Source organism: Etheostoma cragini, chromosome 8, assembly GCF_013103735.1.
Source record: "Etheostoma cragini isolate CJK2018 chromosome 8, CSU_Ecrag_1.0, whole genome shotgun sequence".
Lineage (NCBI taxonomy): Eukaryota > Metazoa > Chordata > Actinopteri > Perciformes > Percidae > Etheostoma > Etheostoma cragini.
The window spans coordinates 2,569,676-2,582,860 of NC_048414.1; the positions used below are offsets into that span (position 1 = coordinate 2,569,676).

The 13,185-nt window shown below is 41.2% G+C and overlaps 2 protein-coding genes across 2 annotated transcripts in view; one reads left to right on the forward strand and one right to left on the reverse strand.

The window, feature by feature from the left end:
• The window catches only part of LOC117949746 (D(4) dopamine receptor-like), an 11,083-nt gene extending 4,054 nt beyond the window's left edge, over positions 1-7,029 (forward strand). Inside the window, exons 2-4 of the mRNA XM_034880280.1 lie at positions 81-193; positions 3,351-3,937; positions 6,651-7,029. Coding sequence (XP_034736171.1) covers positions 81-193; positions 3,351-3,937; positions 6,651-6,865 — 915 coding nt within the window. The 3' untranslated portion in view covers positions 6,866-7,029. The remainder of the gene's footprint in view (positions 1-80; positions 194-3,350; positions 3,938-6,650) is intronic.
• Positions 7,030-11,022: 3,993 nt separating this feature from the next.
• Positions 11,023-13,185, reverse strand: part of deaf1 (DEAF1 transcription factor) — a 13,013-nt gene continuing 10,850 nt past the window's right edge. The window contains exons 10-12 of the mRNA XM_034879026.1: positions 13,023-13,180; positions 12,809-12,898; positions 11,023-12,155 (exon numbers count right to left, since the gene is read on the reverse strand). Of these exons, the coding sequence (XP_034734917.1) occupies positions 12,054-12,155; positions 12,809-12,898; positions 13,023-13,180 (350 nt within the window). The 3' untranslated portion in view covers positions 11,023-12,053. The remainder of the gene's footprint in view (positions 12,156-12,808; positions 12,899-13,022; positions 13,181-13,185) is intronic.

Below are 13,185 nucleotides of genomic sequence, written 5' to 3' on the forward strand. Positions count from 1 at the left end.
TCTCTCTGTCTCTCTCTCTCTGTCTCTCTCTCTCTGTCTCTCTCTCTCTGTCTCTCTCTGTCTGTCTCTCTCTGTCTCAGTACCAGGACGGCGTGTGGACCCTCAGCACCACCATCTGTGACGGCCTGATGACCATGGACGTGATGCTCTGCACCTCCTCCATCTTCAACCTCTGCGCCATCAGCGTCGACAGGTCGGCGCTCAACTACACACACACACACACACACACACGCACACAACAGGTCAGTCTGTGAAAATACGAATGTAGATGTCAGTTTGAGCTTTGACCTGGAAGTTGCTTTAAGCTTTTAAGCGGTTTGAACAAGCCATTGTAGTAATGCAGTAATGAAAGATTAGTATTCAGATCTTCTACTTGAGTAATAGTATTAATACCACACCGCGATACAATACTTTGTTACAAGCAATGACCTACATTCACCCAACAAAGTGGCTGGTCGGCCCGACCCTTGACCCAAAACGAGAAAACACGACCAAAAAATCAACAAACACATTTATTAGAACAGTTTCATAGCAAACCATCCACAAATTGGGGAGAAATATCACTCAAAACCCAAAAATATGACCTCATGGTGGCACTTGAGAATCTTTTGTAAAATACGTACAAACCCATTGACGGGAAAGCGTAGCAGGTAATGATCCAGTAATATATTATTCTGAAATGAGCAATTTAGCATGAGTACTTCTAATTTTGGTACTTTAAGGACTTTTGGGATGCTAATACGTTGGTTCATCTGCACATGGGAACAGATCAGATCTTAGAATAGAGGACAAGTAATGCATTAAATATAATGGAAAGTTTGAGTACACATTGGGTACATATCTAAATCTGTAGTTGAAGATCAGTGGTAGAGTCTGGAGACCACCAATGTCAGGATGTTTTGTCTGGAGACTGTGAAAGATTGTATACATTATAGATGGAGAATGACCGACCACCATCTTGCTTGCATGACCCAAAACAATTGAAAATTTTCATCCAGAACACCTAAAAAACTGTCCCTAGATTTGACCGAAAGCTAAATGTGTTTATCCCGGTGAGCAGTAGTGAGGAAGATGTAAAGGATTCAGATGTAGCTCTGCAGCACAAATAAACCATAAAAGTCCTGCAGGAATATCAGATGAAGCTCTGTTCAGTTGAGCATAACAAAATGGGTCAAAGTTCAGCCGTAACTCACAGACTTTGTGTCATAATCTGAGCTTTAATCGACCTTCGGGTCAGGGTCAACCAGCTGATTATCAAAACCAGCGTCCTGAGGATGTATCAGCTCTCCACCACAAATCAGACATCATGCCACAGTTCACTCTCATGTTGAAGTATGCCCATGACCTTCTTGCGTGTTCCCTGTAAAAGCTCCAAAAGAAGAAAAATCCAAACAATTTTAGGCCTCAAATGAAGGAATGCATCTTGTTAGATTGACGCAATGAGATTATCCAAACTCTCGGCTGATGTTGAAGGATGAAACTCGAAGCTGCTGCTCGAATCTGGTGTCCCAAGTCCAGATAAACGTGATTACATCGGAGACTGATGGCGGCAGTGAAGCTAACGTTGACTGATGGTGATGATCTGAAGCTTTTTGAAGCAGCTGGCAGCAGTTAGAGGTTTAAGAGTATGAATAATTCAAAGTGAGCGGGCTGGAAACAGATCCTGACGGTCTTCAGAGAGTCCACCTGTCCACAGGCTTCTGGAGTGTCTGCAGGTTTGAGAGTTGACTGATTGATGACTTGCTGTCATATAGGGGTGGATTACTGAGCAGGACCAAGGGTCCAGGCGTTGAGGGGGGGAGGGTTCCTGAGCCAGACTATCATTCATATTTCTTGAAAGTTAAAGAGGTCAGTCAGAAGTACGTCTTTTATTCAGTTTAGACATTTTAGTTAATCCCAATTGGCAATTCATTTGCAGCTTCCCGGTTCACACAGTCAGTTCCAACAAACACTCACCAAACAGGAGGTCCATTGTTTTTAAAGATGCCCGAGGCAACATATTAAAAATATATGAGAGACAGGTTATAATAACTAAAAGCATTAAATGAAAGCAATACATAAGAGATAATAAATGAAGGCAATAATAAATAAATATAAAGAAATGTCCTATAGCCTTTGTGATAGAAATCTTTTAAGATGAGAATTGTTTGTGTTGAGCAGCCTGATAGCAGAAGTAACACAAGACTTGGAAAAGCGATTATTTCTCCTCGGAGGCCTTATAGAGAACTCTGTATGCAGCATGGTTGATCATTTCCTTTGCATTCTCAGCCAAAGGGAGCCTAAGTAGCTCTGCTGAACTCCAGTAATCTTCGTGCTAACCTTTAAACCCTCCTCACTCTGAAAACGACCGTATAGGTCGATTGTGCGAGCATTGACATGACGACCCACGTGCATGTTTGGTGTTAGGCAGCAACCTCTCATGGCTGTAGTAAATATCGTGGGAGCAAATGTGGAAGGGACAAATTATGATATTGTGTTGTTATTTTAAACCATTCTTTAAAATTTTACTTCTCTCTTATTAACTGAGCAAACTCTATTTTTGTTTCATTAACTGAGGAGACTCGATTTTTGTTTCATTAGGCACTTTGAGCTGTACTGTGTTACTGAAAGATTCTCTCTGAATACGGTTTGTCATCATCATTATTTTTACTCTTGAGTTGAGGTGTCAGCATAACGAAAAGCTCTTCAGCAGGGGACACTGCTGAAGAAAATAGTGTTTTATCCACACAAACCATTGATCAGGTTGTCCTAAAATGTCTTCATAATGTTCTTGCTCACCAGAGGATAAACCCGTTAAACGTGTTTCATGCTTCTTGCATTCAGCGCGGTGCGGAAGGCGAAATGACACAAACGCGACCTTGGCACATAACTGTTTTCAATTTTAATGATCCTTTGACTTTCTTCTAGCGCCACCCTCAGGACAAACTGTACATTTAGCTTTAATTCAATTAAATTCAGTTCCATTTTATTCATAGTATCAGTTCATCGCAAGAGTTATGTGCATGTAAAGGTACTGAGCATGTGTGTGTAATTCAGGCCTGTGTGTGATGTGTGTATTGATTGTAATTTCCCCTTGCGGGATTAATAAAGTATATATATTTTTTTTATCATTCTTTAAAATTATTATTATTATTTTTTTAGTTTTTGACACCACTTTGCAATTAGAGTGGGTGTAGACCAAACTCTATAATTTATAATGACCCAACAATTCTATTAATTCCCCCAAACCTTTAACGCATATCTAAATCATTCTAAAGAAAAAACAAAAGAATAGTAAATAAATGTATCGTGGGTTGCCAGTTTGTGATTTTAGGGGCCGCAGATTGTAGAATGTCTCTCCCTTGTTGCAGGTTCATCGCCGTGTTGATCCCTCTGGCCTACAACAGGAAGCACGTGGACCTTCGGCAGGCCGTGCTGCTGTCGGCCACCTGGATCATGGCCCTGGCGGTGGCCTCGCCCATCATGTTCGGCATCAACAACGTGCCGGGCCGCGACCCCACGGAGTGCAAACTAGAGAACGACGACTACGTCCTGTACTCGTCCGTGTGCTCCTTCTTCATCCCGTGTCCCATCATGGTGCTGCTGTACTGCGGCATGTTCCGCGGCCTGCGGCGCTGGGAGGAGGCGCGTAAAGCCAAGCTGAAGAACAGCATCCAGGCGTGCCGCAAGCTGCAGGAGGCCGCCACCTCGTTGCCGCCGCTGGCCTCGCTGCCGCCGCCGCTGCCTCCCATCATAGAGAGGGAACTGACGGAGAACCTGGATGAGCCGTCCACCTTCCCGTCCACAGAGAAGCCCTTCCACTCAGAGTACAGAGACGGCCCTGTGCACACCGTCAGCTTTACGGAGATTAAGTTCAACCCTGACCCCCGCAGGAGGAAGACAGCCAAGATCAACAACCGGGAGAGGAAGGCCATGAAGGTGCTTCCTGTCGTTGTGGGTGAGTTCACTTCCTGTTAAGCAGTTTTTATCGCTACAACACAAGACTGGGCTACCAATAAACTGACTGATGATGATCCTGTTCTTCCATTGATCTAGGGTACCCTTCTGGTACCAACACTTTATTGTGAGACCAACGTGTTTGGACTTGTATTCTCTGATGGTCTTGAGCCCAGCTACTGCCCCGGGAACCAAAAAGCCACACTGCTTAGGGATCAATCGATCATAATCACCGCACCCCTGATTGAAAAATAAAAGAAGAATATGAAGCTGAAGCTGGTTGGCTGGAAAATTAAGACAATCTGTCTGTTTTATTTCCATCACATCACAGCACAGTCAACTTATGAAATAACTCCGTATTACTGCTCAAAGCTGAACAAAATGACCTAAATCCACCCGATCGTCTAATTAATTGATGATTGATCAGGCAATTAGATCCGTCATGATGACCGATCTCAAACTAACCATCAAACTGTGGAAAATGTAGGTTGATTCCAAAATTAGTTGGTGGCTAAACCTGCACATTGTCTGCCAAATGTGACACAGCCTGGACAAATGTGTTCACTGAACTCAAGGACGCAAATCTGATCAATTCCTAGTGAAGCACAAACAAGGTGACACCTCCACATGACAAACTATTAAAAAGTTTATTAACTGTAATGTAAATACTGTGCAATGGTCAGTAAGTAATCTGTTATGTTCTAAAATGAGTTGGTGTCTTAATCCACACATTGTCTGCCAAATGTAAATGGTCTTTTTTAATATGGCGCTTTTTTAGTCTCTACTACTACTCAAAGCACTTTAATGAACATAGTACAGGAACCATTCACCACTCACACACGTTCACACACTGTGGCCGAGGCTGTCGTACAAGGTGCCACCTGCTCATCAGATAGATGCACACACACATTTTACACTCCGATGGGGCATCATCGGGGGCAACTCGGGGTTCAGTGTCATGCCCAAGGACACTTCGACATGGACAAGTTTGTTCACCAAACTCAAAGACACAAAACTGATTTCAGCTCCTAGTAAAACATCAGAGTTTAGTAACATTAATGCAAAGTGTTACGGGTCAGTGAGCCCAACATTGACTGTGTTTGGCCTCACATAGAAGAAAAATGAGCTCACAAACATTTAGATTAGTTATCGCAAAGTTACTTTAGAGCTACAAAAGATTTAGTAAAAAGTTATCCGTCCATTAACCCTGAAAACTTAACAGTGTGAACTGTGTGCTACACCTCCACCTCTGATGTCTGTTCAGAGGCACTAAACACATGAGTTAGAAAAGGTCGTCCTATTAATAGCAGTGTTCGTTCTAATGCGTTAAAGTGCTTCCCTTTAGCACAGAGCAGCTAATCCTGCAGCCCCTTTAATCTGAAATCCAATTATTACATAAGACTCAGTCCGACACGGTGTTGAGCGTGCAGGTTGTTCTTATGCATCTCTGCTTCATTAGCTCACTTAACAGTTCAGATAACACGAGAGCAAGGCTTAAGTATATAATGGTAATAACTTTTTTCAAATAGTTTTACCAATGCAAGATTTTGTAAAACCGCATTAATTGAATCAGATAAAATAATACAGTTCTTTGGTGTCGAGTAAACTCTGGTCTTGTTTTCTGTAGTTTTCTTCACTGAAAGATTCTTACAACTCCGCCACTGGCTGTCAGTTAATTACACTTAACTACCGCCGATCTACTTTCTGCCACGTGTGGAAAAACTGATGTGGTCACTCACAGTAGAAGGTCACTAGGTAGGTCGGTAGGTAGGTAGATTGGGAGGTGTGTTGTTGGGTAAGTAGGTCTGCAGGTGCATAGATAGGAAGCTTGTAGACTGGTGGGGAAGGTAGGCTGGTAGGTAGATTAGTTTGTAGTTTGGTAATTAAGTAACTTGGTAGGTGAGCTCTCAAGTTGCCTCATTATCGCATTTAATTCGGCAACAAATTGGTATATTGGTCGGTCAGTTTGTGTATATTGGTAAGTATATTGGTAAGTAAGTAACTTTGTAGGAGTGTAGGTAATTAAATTGGTAAGTCAATGGTGAGTTGGTAGGTAGATGGATAGGTGAGTTGGTAGGCTTGAAGTTGGGGAACTTGGTACTTTGGTAGGTAGGTTTTTAGGTTGGTAATTACCAGGCAGGATTCTGCCGAATCTTCCACAGATTACAAATTGAAAAAGATAAAAAATTTAATTTAGAACGTTAACACATCTCTGCTCCCAAGCAACCAACTGTCCATTATGTTTGTTTTATTCTGGATCACTGCTGAAACTATAACAAAAATCTGCAGATTCATTTCTGGTCTGGTAATTATCGTGGTAGGTGAGTTGGTAGATTGGTAAGTACAGTTAGTTTGTAAATAGGGAGGCTGCTTCCTTAGCTTATCTGACCAATCAGACGGCATCCCAGGGGCTAATCTACCAGCGGTGATTGGTAGGTTGGTTTCCAGGTAGTTAGGTCCGTTCATAGGTTTGTGAAGTATGAAAATAAATGAGCAATTCATCCTGAGAGTAGGGCTGAATGCAGTCAGTGGGCTGGTTAATAGATACATGGTTAGTTAGTAGGTTAGTAAGTTGGTGACGCTCTGTTTCATTAGTACATCAAACTATCCAGAATAGGGTTTATCTAAATGTTGGTAAAATCGAGTGCGGTGTTTTGGTGTTTTGGTCTTACTGTAGACTCTTAGCGACTTGTCTGATTCTTCCTCTCGTGCAGGTGCCTTCCTGTTCTGCTGGACTCCTTTCTTTGTCCTCCACACGATGCGGGCTCGCTGTCAGGGCTGCCACATCCCACCGGTCCTGATGAGCGTGGTGACGTGGCTCGGCTACGTCAACAGCGCTCTCAACCCCATCATCTACACCGTCTTCAACACAGAGTTCAGGAACTTCTTCAGAAAGTTCCTGCATCGCTGCTTCTCCAAGAACGCCTGATGGCGATGCCGCCGCCGCCGCCACTGCTGCAAAGACAATGTTTCAGCTGCAGCTTCCGACTGTTGATTTATTGTCTGTAGTCTGTGTCCTTGGCCATTGTTTTCGTCCTCTGTGAGGTTTTTATTTTTCTACATGTGACAACAAGCAAATCTCCTTTGAGCGTTGTGTACACTCTCAGAAATTGAAGTACATAATTGTACCTTTAGGGGTACAATGGCTTGTCACTGGGGCTGTACCCTCAAGGGTACAAAAACTGTACCCTTGAGGGTTGCTTGGGAACATATATGTACCTTTTGACCCTCAAAAAGGTACATATATGTTCCTTGAGGTCCAACAATGAGCCCAATGAGGTACGTTAGTATAGATTGTACCTTGGGGGACAGAAATGGACCCCTACTGTACCCTAATTTCTGACAGCTCTGACGAGAAGCTGAGGAACAAACTCAGAGGAGAAGCAAAACAACTACATCACACAACAAACAAAGACTTGATTTTCTATGTTGAAATTTATCTTTTCAGAATAAAAGTTTAAATAAAAATGCTGGATTTTATGCTCTGCACGGGGACAGAAGGATGGTAGCTGAAACTTAAAGATCTGGTCAGTTTCAGAAGGTTCTGTTTGGGGTTTAAAGTAGTCTCACATTACCAGGCTTTCCTCCACAGCGCTGCGGAGGAGGGTCTGGCTAGTCCTCACAGCATGTCAGGCTCGGAGAAAAACGTGCTCTGGTGTATTGGCATTCCTTTAAACCAATCACTGTCATCTTGAGCGGCGTTATACACCATCAATGACGGTGCCTCTGCAAAATAGCCTCAGAAAGGAAGTTGTTTTGGTGGAGCATGTGTACGTTCAAGAGTGGTTTTAGTCGTAGGCCTACAACCGATCCGATTGGACAGATAGTCTAGCAAGCTGTCTGGATGTACCCTGCAGAGGTCTGAGGACCAGGTAACTGTAGTCCTCAGAAATCCACCGGAGGTTAGAAAGGCAACACAAAAAAAGAGGAAGGGGCCGGACATCCGGCCCAAAAAAAGAGCAATGTCCGGCTTCACCTGAACAATCCCAGAAATTAAAATATATTAACACAAATTTATTTATTTCAACATTTTCAATGCATTATTATTATTTTTTATTTCCCTAACATCACCTTACAACCACTAGTTTTACACAACTTTTTGGAATCAATGGTCAATAACCCTCATTTGAAAGAATTATACCTATTATATTTGAACTAGTAAAGCAGAAATTATGAATTTATGTGTTAATTAGATGAGTCAGTGTGCTGATTTGAAACCATTTCAATTTGCACCCAAAATTCAGTGATAGAGATTGTATTTTAAAGAGCGTTGCATGGAATCCATCCTTTTTTTGTGGTAATTTGGTTAAAAAGTAGCCATATTTCTGATAAAGACGTTGTTAAAAGGGGCCAATTTTGACCCGAGGACAACAGGAGGGTTACACGTTGTCGATAGGGTCAAATCAACCAGATGATAAGATGTTTGGAAAATGGTGTATACTTACGTTTATGCAGTTTAACAGTGCAAAATAAGGCTGCAGCCAAATATGTACCCGTCTTTTATATAATTGGAGGAGTTTACTGATCATTAGGGGGACTGATCCTTGCCCAAACAATCCGCAACTTCAGTTATTTTCGACAGCAACCGTCAATCAAATCACCTGGACTGCCTTTTTTCCTCCTTGAGAACTTAGCTTGTCTCCGCCCATCACTCTCCTTCTCTGCTGCCCAAACCTTGATCCATACCTTCATCCTGGGCTGCAGTCGAGACCACCTTAGTCTAATCCAAGACAAGTCGAGTCCAAGTCAAGACCGAGTCCAAAGAAGTTTGAGTCCGAGACAAGACAAAAAGGTCTTATGTATTACAGTATCAACACAATCATTTTGGGTTTCACTTTCCCTCCAATATTATTATAAACATAATAAAGACACCTGGACTCGGTCAAGACCAAAAGCCATTATTGAGCAAGCCCGAGACAAGTCCGAGTCCAAATACTAGTGAGTCCGTGACAAGTCCAAGACCATAGAAAAACAGTCTTGAGTCCAAGACCGGACTCTAGTACTACAGCCCTACCTTCATCACATATAGAATTGACTACTGCCACATAATATTTTACGATACATCATACAAAGTCCTGCAGAAACATATCCATGATTAGTAAAATTATTTTTTTTTCTTCCTGAATTTGGTCTTAAAGTCGGTGCCTCCTCTGAGTCAAGATGTGCAGCAACCTGAAAAAGCACCAAATCTGGAGAGGAGTCCTGTCTGAAGGATAAACTCGGACAACTAAAGTCTCTCAAGTCACTAATGGGCTGTAACACACACACACAGAAACACACACACACACACAGAATGAAACGAATGCATCAAACCTCATTAATAAACTACTATCAGAGCTTCTCAGTAGGTTCCAGACCAGAGTCCCTGCAGGATAAAGACCTCCGCAGAAGGCCATTTAAATTTGATGTATCAAAGTCTGGGACAAACATGTGGAGCTTTAAAAGCTTCTCAGCAGATTTCATCAGATACAAAAAAATCTCTTGAGGAAAGAAAGCAACACAAACACACACACAGTGACGGATGGAGAGTTGTGTTGTTTTCTGTAAAAAAAAACAACAACAACTCTGCCATGTTAAAGGATAGGATCAGCATTTTTTGTAGTCAGTCTAAAATAATACTTGCAAGTATATTGAAACAGCGATAGAAGTACTCAGATCTTTTAGAGTAGATCAAAGTGGCAAAACCGCTGTGTAAAAACAGTCTGACAAGTAAAAATCCTGCATTCACAATCTTTCTTGAACAAAAGTAAATGCAAAAATATGCTTAAAGAACCAAGAGTAAAACTCTTTCTGTGGAACGAATGTGCATATTAAACAGGACCAAAGCTTTAAATAATGAGGTAAATGTATGTTGAAACCTCTTAACAAAAACCTCCGATTTCTAACCGTTCTGAACGCTTTGCTTCCAACAAGTGTTTCTACTCTCGGCTCAAGCTGAGCTTCGTTACATGGTCATCTGCTCCATGGACGCCACTGCAGCGTTACAGTAAACACTGCTACATGTGGCTACATGCTAGTACCAGGGAAACCTGTTATCGTGATGTTGGTAAATTCTCCCCAATTTTGGATCAAATTCCTGTTTGGTTATGTAGTTATTGGTTTGGATTTTATTAAAGATTTTTGTTACAGAACCTCAAAATACAAAATATGACATGAACCTGAAAATGAGCACAATAGTTCACCTTCAACCCTCATGTTGTCCTCGGGTCAAATTGACCCATTTGTCTATTTCAATGTTTTTAATTTCCCAAAATAACATGATTGATTCCACACAATGCTGTTTAGCAAGAACAAATCTCTACTTTCATTAATTTTAGGGCGTCTTATTCAATTTTATAGCATAAAAAAAAAAAATTTGAAGTGTTTTTGAAATAGTATTGAGTAAAAGTTGACACATTCCAGTCTGTGATTATGCATCAACATCGATTCCTTTAATTTTATTCTCAATAATTCCTAATTTCTGCTTTTAAAAGTCAAACATAAGGTATAATTTCCTATAAATGAGGTTTATTGAACATAAATTCCAAAAATAACTGAGAAGTTATTTTTATGTATGTAGTGTTGAAAACATCAAAAAATTACAACAATTTGAAAAAAAACATCAAAAGTGTAGAGAAAAGGGACAAAAATCTGAGATAAAGTTAAAAAACGATAAAAAAGCGTCAGACAAGACAAGACAAGGGTTAAGAAAAGAAATAAAAGTTCCCCTTTAAGACAAACAAGCTGACCCGATTCTTTAACGATGACCTTCAAAGTTGCCTAGATTTACAGATCCTGGCTGTTAATGTAGTAAATGCCTGGTCCTGTGGGAGGGAGTGTGTGTGTGTGTGTGTGTGTGTGTGTGTGTGTGTGTGTGTGTGTGTGTGTGCATGCAGCAGCAGTCACCGGAGCGCTGCTGGGACTGAGAACCAAATGTCATCTTGTCTGAGCTGATTCATCAGGAGTCACTCTGACGGATCACCTGACTGCTGATTGTCTGAGATATTAAAAACTAAACTCTGTCTTCAGCTGCTTAACACAGAAAAACTCAATATGAAGGCTTATAATATTTATAAAATAGATGCGGAGAGACTCGTGTTGAAAAGATATCACCTGAAATCTGATTTTATTAAATTAATTGAATAAACATCAAACAATATGAATGACAACTAAAGTCTCTTCTGAATCCCATATGGAAAAATTAAGTTCAGTTTAATTACATGGTTTAATAGTGGCGGCTCCGGACTATTTTTGGAGCTTCTGAGTTTGAATTACTTGAATTAAGTAAAAAAAAAAAAAAGAAGAAAGAAATGTAACTACAAAGCTTCAAAATCCTAAAATATGATCATGTTATAATCTTGTAAATATACCATAATATTTACATACATTATCTCTGAGGTTCTTCATAGAAAACAGACTCAAAAAAAGGGTCTTCAAGTGGGAAGAAAAAACGAAAACAACCCGTAAAAATCAAGTCATTTTTGAATCAGACAACAGCTGATTGTGCCTCAAAACGATAAAGACAAATACTCTTGACAACAGACGACACAAAATTCCTCTCTGAGTATTGGCGAGGGCGGGGGCCGGGGTTCATTTGATTTTGTTTTATTTTTATTTATATTGATGAGTGGACTTTGTTTAACCAATACGTTCTCTGGACGGAGATTTAAATCAGTTTATCTGAAGTCAAAATGGCACAACACATGCATCCGATACTGTAACATGAAACAACAGAGAGAACACAGTGATTGAGGAAAGATAACAAATGAAAAAAATGATCATGGGTATAAATAAAAATAATTGACTGATTAATCCATAATTCAAATAATAGTTAGTTGCAGCCCTGAACCGTGTTATCATCCTCTCTGTAACATTGTGATGAACTGGTAGGGAAACTCATTTGAAGTCAATGTGAAAATATTCATCGATCTTTGCTCCACGAATAAAAAGTCTTAACGTTTTTATACGTAAGCGGCAGATCAGACGCCGTGTTTTCCTGGCGGTCGGAGGGGACTTTCACAATAAAAGTTCCTGTGAGGAGATTTAAAGTCTTCAAAACAGACTCGCTCCTTTTTGCACCATGTGAAAATATTCCTGCGTGATGACCTCGTGTTTACTGTGGGTGACGGTGCGCTCCTTCATTTCACTTTGTCCATGTCGAGGGCTGTGATTGGCTCCTCCTCCTGAACAGCCACGCCCCCTGCTGATTGACAGCAGGTGTGCTGATGTTCCTTCCAGTCCTGCAGTGAACAAAACAACAACAACCGTATCTGTGACTCACTTCAATGATCGTCAATCTTCGATGGTGTGTTTCTTTTTACCGTCCCCCGTTTGTTGTTAAGCCTCCAAACAGCTAACTGATGCTAACAGCTAATAAATAAAGCCAATTTCCTGCTTGGGAAAGAAACAAATGTACAAAATACAACATGTGTTTGGAATCACACCACCCGATTTGAGTGTTATCAGCCGATAAAGTGACAGTTATATTGTAAGTTGCTATCACTACTATAGATAACAGATGAGGTCTTCCTCTTCCTCCTAGGTGGCTAGTAGGCTGTTATCATCCATAATTAAGCTGGGTCACCCACCCACCCGCTCTGAACAACTGCTAGATCGCAACGCTGTAAGAAGACGTAGTGTGAAGAGCGGTCAGTAGTATTATTAAAAGCAAGGACCGGAAGGCTTGAGTGATGTTCGATGATTCAAACAGACCCAGGATGTGTGAAACCAAATGTTAACATTGACTTTTTTAAAGGAACAAAGGCTACTCAGCGTTACGGCTGACTATCTTGAAGAAGACCCTTTTTCTTGATTTTTTAGGAGGCTGTTTTGTGTGAGAAAAGGAAGAAATCAACGGATAAAGATGGCTGAGGACCTCTCGGGTGAGTCTGACCTTTCTCTGACAGAAGGTGGAGCAGTAGTTGACCTTGTGACAGCCGGTACACTCACTCATGGCCACCCGGCCGCAGTTCACACACATTTGCTGCAGGTGGACACACATGAGCACAGGAGATATGAACAGGTAGCAAAGCATTTTTTAATACTGCATAATGTTATGTAAATGTATTGTGTGTGTGTGTGTGTGTGTGTGTGTGGGTCTCACATACGTTGATGATGATCTCGGTGATGTTTTCAGGGCTCCTCTTGGCCTCCGATTCCTCCGGCTGCTCAAACGTGATGTGGTTCTGAAACGACTGACTCAGACTACACTGAATACACACACACACACACACACACACGCGCGCACACACACACACACACACACACACA